The 9965-nt window shown below is 33.3% G+C and overlaps 1 protein-coding gene across 1 annotated transcript in view; it reads left to right on the top strand.

The window, feature by feature from the left end:
* LOC111368337 (N-alpha-acetyltransferase 35, NatC auxiliary subunit) overlaps nt 1-9965 on the top strand; it is an 18070-nt gene that overhangs the window by 3389 nt on the left and 4716 nt on the right. Inside the window, exons 3-10 of the mRNA XM_022989568.1 lie at nt 853-1008; nt 1106-1273; nt 2868-3018; nt 4099-4178; nt 6587-6862; nt 6940-7083; nt 7990-8124; nt 8384-8482. Coding sequence (XP_022845336.1) covers nt 853-1008; nt 1106-1273; nt 2868-3018; nt 4099-4178; nt 6587-6862; nt 6940-7083; nt 7990-8124; nt 8384-8482 — 1209 coding nt within the window. The remainder of the gene's footprint in view (nt 1-852; nt 1009-1105; nt 1274-2867; nt 3019-4098; nt 4179-6586; nt 6863-6939; nt 7084-7989; nt 8125-8383; nt 8483-9965) is intronic.

The following is a 9965-nucleotide window of genomic DNA, read 5'->3' as shown; positions in this document are numbered from 1 at the left end:
GGGGGGGGGGGGGGGGGGGGGGGGGGCATTGTAATGTTCTCATTCACAATTGAGGTTGACGAATATAGTGTGGAGGGTAATATCTATATTTTATTAATTATTAATGATTGGCAAAAAGGGAAGACCTTATTTTGCCAGATCATTATGAGAAAAATGAAATTAGTCTGATTTATTTATTTATTTATTATTATTATTATTTTTGGTTCTCCTACATATCTGAGTTTTATTCTAGGATAGTACACCGTCTAAACTATCCATCAAATGAATTCCATTTAATTAAGGAAAATAGAAACAAACCACCAACTATTATAGTTAGATACTTCAATGCTGAAAACAATTTCTGCATCCTAGATAATAAATTTAAACTGGAAGGAAAAACTATAGAAGAAATTGTTATAGAGGGTGAAGAAACTGAATAATGATTGTTAGTTGGTATGACATTTTTCATTTCCCATTTTAATTTTCTTCGGTAATTGCAAGATGGTATTTTTCGTCATGCGTCATGCTGTAGATTCATTTTCTTATATTTAAGGAGTTTTAGTTTTTCATGCTTGTTGAGAGGTTAAATTTATTCAAATATGTTGGTTTTGATGTCTCATTTCTGCTTATTTTGCACTTTAGATCTCAATGATCTATAGTGATGGAGAGTTCCTCCATTCAGTTGATTATTTGCTTTTATACACACACTTGACATGCTCGGACACACTATTCTATCCGAGGCCCCTATTCTTCGGCAGAACCACAGGGCTTCTTAAATGGAACGCAACGCATAATGCACTGATTAATCACTTCTTACTCCTCTTTTACTTGTGCTAATTTTTTGGGTCTCATACGGTTTCCTATCCTAATCAGATAATGGACCCAAAGATGGATTCAGGTATTGTTTCTACATATTATTCTATTGATGAAGCCATTGAGAATGGTGCTGCTCCTGTTCCTTTGAGTTTTGATAGAACACTTGATGTGCAACGTATTATAGACATCATGGATCATCTACTATCATGTGAGGTATGGGTCAAATATGTGGCAACATGATTCTTGCAGTTCCCATAAGAGTTCACTTAGAGGAAAGGAAAAGTCTTCTAACTTTTCACTTATGGTGCAGGCAACATGGCATAAGGGAGGATCACTAGCCCAAACCGTTTTCTCTTCCATCTACCTTATGCGTCCTGAGAGAACATCATCGCATGCACTACTACATTCTTACTGCAGAGTTATACGTGCAACTTCCAATGCTGTTGTTTCAGCTGTCTCAGACGCACGTACAAATGAAGTAAAGGATTCTCTTTCTTTCTGATTGAGCAATATTTTCAACAGTACCTTAATTTTGTAGTTACCTCGAAAAAATGCTTCTAGAGAAAGGAATGACATTGACGTGTCTAGAGACACTTTATTATGCTGATATTTCACATGGCATCCCATAATTGCGGATTTCTGTTGTGAAATTTTATTGCTTCTTCTCTGGTTATCTACACGTCATAGTACCTTTCTTGTTATAGTGGCTGGGTATGGACTTCACGATTGAATAGTATTCTATTTGTATAACACTACTTAATTACCCCTGTTGGGGCTGAGCATCGTCTGTACATATATATATTACCCTAATAAAATTGTTGTAAGTGTTACCTGGCAGCACCAACTATCTATGTCCATTAACCCCTCCACAAACTCCAAATGATTATTATTATAGAAGGGATTAAGAAGCTATCATATTTCAGATCTGGAATTGGAATTTAAAACGTGTGACTGTTTTTGGCTCCCCCATAATACGGGGATGTGGGTGGAAGTGGGGGTTGCAGGATGGCTGCCAGGAAGTGGCATTAAGGCATGGAATCAATTTTGATGTTAAGTGATAAATATTGTTTTTCATCCTTTATGGATACGTAGCCCTTGTTTGAGCCCCATTCTTGCCAAAAAAATGTATTTTTATTTTTGAATAGTGTATTAATGGAAAATGTGTGGTTAAAAAATAAAGAAAATTTTTGGATTTGTGCATAATATTATTTTAATGAAGAATGTGCGGTTGAAATATGGTTAAATTACTGTTGAAAAATGTATTTTGATGAAAATAATGGGGCTCAAATAAGGGCTTATATTCTAACTTCTCAGTTCTTTGCATTACATTCCTTGGAATTTTAGATATGCTACCGAGTGGTTATGCATTGAAACTTTTGTCAAGTGTTGTTGACTATATTTTATATTTTGGCACGTCCCATCAGCTAAAGAGCTTTCCTTCCATAATGCAATTACCAAGTAAGACACTTTTGAAGAGATTTAGGTACATGTTTGAACTTTTCTTACAATTCATGCATATTCGTTATCGATTGCATCACTTGTAATCTGTAATTTTTCTTCTAAAGTTTAGGTGGTCGTTAATAGAGGATTATTTTTTATTTTTTTTTATTTTTTTAAATTTTAATTTGTAATTAAAATACATCCTAGTTTAGTAAAGATCCATGGTCATCCTTTGATTGTCCAAGGTGCAACTTAATTTGTTACCTTATACTGACTGATAACAATTGTTGTTGTTTATTTCTATGTTCAAAGGAAATTATATAAAAAATCTGGAAGAATGTGGAAACACGGCCATTAAATAAAGAAAGAAAGAAAATGTAATCATTGTCTGGTATCAAGACAAGTCATGTAAATTAATTTTACATTCATGCATTGTTTGTGACAGCATTCTGAATGCATCCAGTTCTAACAGAAGACTGCAACAAAAATTGCATTTGTTGTGTATTTGGATATGGGACTTTAGATTCCATGTATTGTATGCCTGTATGAGATTTCTAAGTTACCCTGTTAGACCCGTTAATTTGAGATTGCAATAGGGTCATATTGGCATTTCAATTATTCTCCATTGTCAGGAAGAGGATCTTTTCACTATGACTTATGGCCTACCATTAAAGAGTGAAGGAGATGATAAATGCTTATCAATGCTGCATGCTGTGGAAGAAATAATTTCTCGCCAATTAAGAGCTTGTAAAGCACCACCATCTAAAAAAAGAGTTTTAGAAGGTACTCATCAAGAATTAATATGTATACTCTCGTGAAAATGTTATCACTATTTAGATCTGGAGGTATGCTTTGCATCTGATAAGAACAATGTTCTTAATATAGAAGCCTGTTTGATGTTTGGAAAAAAAAAAAAAAAATATGTGCACCTCAAGGTTGAAAACTAGAACTATTATATTAATGTTAGTCTTGAAAAAGCAGTGGGAATCTGGTTTTATGGTTTATTAGCTAACTTTGTGAAACTGGAAGAACTCCTCTGTTTGATCTATCACAGTTTTTATATGAACCGTTTGAATTTTGAAATCCCATATATTTAGACAGTCCCCTATGATCATGAGTAAAGGCTTGAATACTTATTTAGCACCATACACTGCATAACATTTGCATATGCAGTGTGGTACGGTTAACTGGTCTGCCCAATAGAGTTACCCAATAATATGGCATAAGTTTCTGCAAATACCTATTATGTTCAAACAAAGAAAAACTTGGCACCTTGAGGTGGGTTGTGCCTCCTCTCTTTCTACAATGAGGATGAACCTTCTGTTGATTCTATCCTAGTCAAGCTTATGTGTTGTCAGTTTATGTTTTGTAAATTTTCCAAGGGCTATAGTCATAGTGATCTTATTCAATCACTTTGACCATTTTTGAGCATCTCATAGTATTTTTAGGATGTCCGAAGATTCGATCATTTCTCTTGCACTCCTCTTTCCAATAGTTTTCATAGATAAAAATCCTTTATTAGCACATGAACTGACCTAGAGAAATACATGAACTCAATTTGATTATTCTTTCTTACTAAGAATATGAATCATGTATTGTCTTCTAAAGATTTATCAATCAGATAGACGAATCATTTGGAAGAACTTTTCAAGGAATCTCCTTTCTGAAACATGGTTGCTTGCAATGTGCAATGTAGATGTGTAATATTTATCTTGATATGCTTCATGTATGCAAATTTAGGATCCTAATTTTATACACATCTACATATTTACTGCCATCTATCGTGCCATTACTATCTTCTTTTATGCTTTTAAGGCATTTTAGATCTCAGTTTCAAGGTTTTTACGATCTGTTGATATGCAGATATAGAGCCACTGCAAAATAACTTAGATCTTGAAGAAGGATTTTGCAAAGCTTTGTTGTGCCGCTTACGTTTTCGTAAGGTCTTCTTCTATGTTATCTTTAATTCTCTGCCTTCCTGAGACCCTATTTGTTAATATTCTGATCATACATGTACATATTTTCAGTTTAGGTGCACAGATGAATTTCTTATGATGGAATGCGTTCTAAAGTTTTATACTGTATGCTAGATTTTGAAAACCATCATTTGCTGCTTCTAGCATCTGAATCAGGCTGTTGCGTTTTGAATTCTGTTGGATTTATTATGGTAATTATGAGCCTTCCCAATTGATCAAAAAGTTTGTGCTTGCCCAATATTTTTCCCTTTTCCCGTAAAATATTCACTAGAATGGGAACTGCGGACATAAAAAGAGGATTTTACATAGAGAGAGTGCGGACAAAACCCGTAAGCGTATGAGATCGTTAACAAGTAATAATGTAGTAAGTTGAGTTATCGTTCCATGAGAAATAATTGTTAACTTAGCATACTAGTTTCTATCAAATTTGACATTTGTAACACAAAAGACGTGATTTGTTTGAATTTATTCTAAATTAAACTATGAAAGTAATAAAGATGGTATTTTTTTTAATCAAATATGAGATGCATGTATTGGATTTTCAATTCCTATTAAGGTCTAATTCTAATTCTCGTCTTATGTTAATTATTGTGATTAACGTGTTTGTCATGATTGATAATCAATTAATATTTAATATTCTTTTCCATATACCAAATTTATGCTAAACATGACCCAATCTTATTTCTAGTTCGAATTCATATGCAAAACACACATTCAATCATCGGATTATCACACGTGACTACGCATGTCATCAATATTATTTCTAATATCTATTATCCGTGTGTTAAATATGTCACGTTTGACTTATTGTGAGTTTTTCAACACTATAAATAAGCAACTTAATTGTCTAAATGGTGCACATACATTTAAACAAATGTAATTAATACATATTAAATCACAATATTTTTCCGTGTAAAATATTCACTAGAAATATAAATTATAAATTAAACTATCTTCCTACCTAATTACATTTTTAAAGGAAGTTTTTCAATCACTGACTCAAAGCCATTGTTGAATCATACTTGGTAGAATATGGAGGTACTTATGGTAGAATGAGCGGCCAATCCAGTATTTCACAATAAAGAGATAGGTGGAGTATTAGTAGATTAAAAGATTACCCCGGAATGACATATACATCTCACTTTCTTGATCAAGTAAAGACTCTTGGGTTTCCACCAAACTATAGGTATTACAATATGCAGGGGATTAGCTGCATTAATGGGATCTTTTATCTTGGTTGGAGGAGAATTACCAAGCGTCTAGCATTCCTTCACGCTTGGCGCCAATGAGGTTTGCAATAAAAGTGAAAAACTTAAATGTTTTTACTTTTTTTGTTTGAATTCCCCCAAAAAAGTAATATCTCGAGAAATTTTCTTGGGACGGTGCCCCCTAGCAGCCTATTCTCTAGCAACTGATTCTAGACTAACCGATTTTAATTGCAGCTACTTCGAAAAATCTTCCTATTATGGCTATGTAAAGGGGCAGTCTTCCTAGAATGGTTAATGCCATAGATATATGATGAGCTCAAACTAGAAATCCAAGGACGCCTATACTGATCATGGCATAAACCATGTCTAGATACCCTAAAAAGTAGAAACGATATGACCTAGGATCTTGGATCCAGGCAGAATAGGAATATACTCCTTTGAAGACATGTACGAGGTGAATATGACTAAAACAAAGACGAAAATGAAGCTTCATAGCTTGAATGATCTATGCTTAAATGTTGAAATCTAGAAAAGAGGTTCTTATTTTGGGATGAAGGGAGAGGTCTCTTTTTAGGCGTCTAACTTTTTATGTACATTGTTTCGATCGTGACTTTCAAGCACGTCCTTATTTGGCTATTCGGCCTTCACCTCATTGTTGTTTTTTATCTTGTTCTCTTTGCACTTTCATTTTTGTTAAATCGTGTTATAGCTGCACACTCATGAGATAAATATTTTAGCTTTTCATATTGGGCTCTATTTTGGGATATCCTTGAAAGGACCATAGAAAACTGAATATGAAATTAGGAATGCATTGACTTCAAAGCACAAGCCTAATTATTGAATTTTTATGTAATACTTGGATCCCTTATTTGTTTGAGAACATAGAGTGTTTTCTTAAGTTTTGTGATTGCCAGAAACCTCAAAAGTAAAGTGATCCGCTACAACATATTTTTGTTAGGGCCACATGAGCTGAAATTATCAAACTTCTTATTATTTTGCTTCCTTTTTTATTTATAATTTATTATACAGCTTATTTGATGAATGCAATTTTTTCATGCTGCTACATGTAAATATATATTGTTGATCTTTCCTCTGCATTGGTATGGAAAATATATTTATCATGATATGTCGTTTTTCACCAGTAACATTTGGCATCTTTATATTCAGCACTTTTACCATGTTCTGACATGCATGAGGCGGCCTCAAGGCAAAGGTTTGGAGTTGGCAAAGAAGCACATCGTTTCCTGCTTATCAGAGCTAGATTCCATGCTTAAATCAGGAGAATTCCTGAGATCCAACAATGCATGTGGAACTTTAGAGGATGGAATAGAAGATAAAACAACAGCCTCTGGCTGTCAACCCATTGGTTTTGATTCTACGTTAAACAGTAGGTCAGCAACCCCTACTCCACCTCGTGCAATTAAACTATTTAGCTGGAAAAAGGTTAGCTGGCGAACTTTTCAATTGAAGACCCTTCTATTTATCTTTGAAATGAAATTAATGCCATTCTTTTTTATCAGGCAGTCAATTATTTCCAGAAGCTTCTTCATGATTTAGAAATTCTATGTTCCTATTCTTCGGATCCAGTGTTTGAAAGTGTTTTACGCTTTGTGGTTGATTTTCAGAAGTTTCAACCTGATTTGGTTGCTAGAGCCCTAGTCCAGGTTTGATTTCTATGCTGGCTTAATAGACTTTCAGTTTGATTCTATATTTTCAGACCAAAATATTGTTCGAAATGTTTGGGGCTTACATGTTGCATCAGAAGGGGTGAAAACGTCTTACTTAATGTCTTTTGCCTCTTCAATGTTTTCACTAAGTTTGGAAAAGGTAAATATTATCATAGCATTGGGGATTTTTCTATGGGTAAATGTGGACTTTGAGGGATCGGAGCTGAAGGCTAATATTGTTGAACCTAGAAATTAATTGAAATACAAAACGATTGGATGTCTGTGTCTGTGAATGAATTACGTCATCAACTAGCATATATCATTGCAGACATGGATTTATTTAATCAGAAGGTTTTTCTTTCCAAGTCCAAGGCAGTTATTTTTTTCTTTTCCATGTTTTACTCTAATTTGAAGGTAAATGAATAGCAGGTGTAATTTGATCGAACAGTCTTCCTATTGTGGTTTTTAAACTTTCAATCAGTTTTTGCCATTCTCCATTTAGAAATGGGCAAGTTGTATAACAGATATCATGCTGATGTTTATAAGAACTCCTTGTAAGCCGAGAATGCATATCTTTGAATAAATTCTCACTTTTCCAATAGATGTTCTTGTCATGTTCTATAGTCTATCTTTGGAAGGTACTTGTAATTGTTTCTTAGCCCATGTTTGAGTCCCTTTTTTAGAATAGATTTTGTTAAGAGAAATTTTTTCAGAGAATATGTTGTTAAATAGGATTTTTTCCTTTTTAGATGCAAAATTATTTTATTGAGAGAACATGTGATTGAAAAAGAGTTTGGGAAAAATGAGCTTTCAAGAATGGGCTGAAACAGGGGCTTCACGTTAATGTTTCTAGCTTTGTCCTGTGATCAATACTTTGTTAACATCTCTTACAAAATGGATCAGCTTCTGGTGGTTCAAGATGGGAGGCTCTACGGACGTGATCCAATGTTTGCTGTTATTTGCAAAGATGCTTTGCTGCCTGATGGGGCAAAGAATCATGATATTCAAAAGAATATAACTGTTCCACAACTAGAACAGGTGAAGTTTTAGATAGTTTCTTGATACCATGTGCATTTCCCTTGACCTTATGGTCTTCAACATGATCTTATGTTCAATATTTTATCTATTTGATTACTGAACTGAGCTTTTAGGTGCATTTAGCTGGTTTTCAATTATATGGAGTAACTCATCTAATTCAGATATCGTAGAGTCGTCTTTTGCTTTGGTCAATTTGTTTGCTCAGTCCACTATTAGAAGCTGAAATCATATGGAAATGATCTGCGTTTTTACAATGCAGTTAGCAATCAATTTGCTGAGAGTTCTATGTACAAATACTTCATGGCAAAGGCGTAAACTGGGGAAGATTTTACAAGATTGGCGTATCATTTATGTTCAGGTTATTTACAATTGGTGGCCTACCAAATGAACTTCCCTTTCTATTTTCTTTATCTTCATCATGATCATCTATATAAACATCTTACATCATTTGACGATTTCTTGTTTGATGTATTCATGTCAATTTCCCTAAATGCATTGACCAATGGCTTCTCTTATTTCTTGAGCATGAAGTCATATTATATCCAATCCTATGTTAATAGACCAGGTATTGCATGGTTTAATTTCTTCCCTTTATTTGGACAATTATGATTAACTAGGCAATCATAATTTAATTAACCCGGGGTAAACATTAATGCTGAAAGTTTATCTGAAAAGATATTGGCAAATAAATTAAATGGAATTCTTGAGAAGAAAATAGAAAATTAATTTCCCATTCATTTTATGAGGAACATAATATTCTTTTTCCAATGTTCATATACTCAAATTCATTCCCCCTTGTCGGGCAATTTTATATCATTAAATATTGAGTTGAGGCTATCTAATTTATGAATAATAATGCTTTTGTTTGTAATTTAGTTTTCTAGTGTTCTTATGTCCTTAATGGGAATTATATGCTGAAATTTGCAACCTTCAGAAGATTATGATAGGGTAGTTGGTGTGCCCCTCTCTCCTAAAACCCAAAAACAAAAATGCTATGTAAATGAGAACAATATTTATCATAAATAAAATAAAAATAATAATTATTGATGGCAGTGATCAATGAAAAATGGAAGTTCCTCTGGGGAGTTTGCTGATAGCTGATATTTTACAATATTTTCTGGAGTTAAAATAATATGTTATCACGTGCGCATTATTTTTCTCTACGTAGTCCTTTTCTTTATGATTTGCTATTATGCAATGACATGGGATTCAGTTTTGTTTATTGTCATGATCTTTTTTTGTTCTTCTGTTCTTTGTTTCCCTTTTGTTCCTTTACGAGTTTCTTGCTTCATTGTTTTGTACCCCAATCCATTATGGGGATTAAGCCTATAATAACAGTGTTGAGAGCATATCCAAGAGACTCTTGAAATATAAGATGCTTTCTATTTTAAAGAGTCAATCATTAAAATTATGATCTAAGAGGTTCTTTAAATTAACATTTTAATTTAGAGAGCGAGTTTTTGGTGCGCCAAACTCACTCTTTATAATTTAATGGATTCAAAGTATTTGAATTTTCGATGGAGGAAAATAATATAATAATTTAGAGAAAAGCTAGTAAAACTAAAAGATAGGAAAAAACGATAAATGTTTTTTAGGAGTAGTAAAATTAAGTGTTAAATATAAAGAGTTTATTGGAATACTTCAAAATTTTTACTATCTAAATTTATGTGCTCTTTAAAATTAGGGAGTTTCTTGGAGATGCACTAATTGTGTTGTACTTGCTCGCAGCAGGCAAAACATGAAGTTGACTTTTATAGGCTGATTTTTCGAACAATAGCTTTGAGCTGAAATATTATGTAATCATGTGCACGTTATTTATCTATGTAATCCCTACACCTCCT

This window comes from Olea europaea, chromosome 2 (assembly GCF_002742605.1).
Source record: "Olea europaea var. sylvestris chromosome 2, O_europaea_v1, whole genome shotgun sequence".
In the NCBI taxonomy this organism is placed as follows: domain Eukaryota; kingdom Viridiplantae; phylum Streptophyta; class Magnoliopsida; order Lamiales; family Oleaceae; genus Olea; species Olea europaea.
The sequence above is the reverse complement of the archived record's forward strand: the minus strand, read 5'-3'. Positions and strand labels throughout refer to the sequence as shown.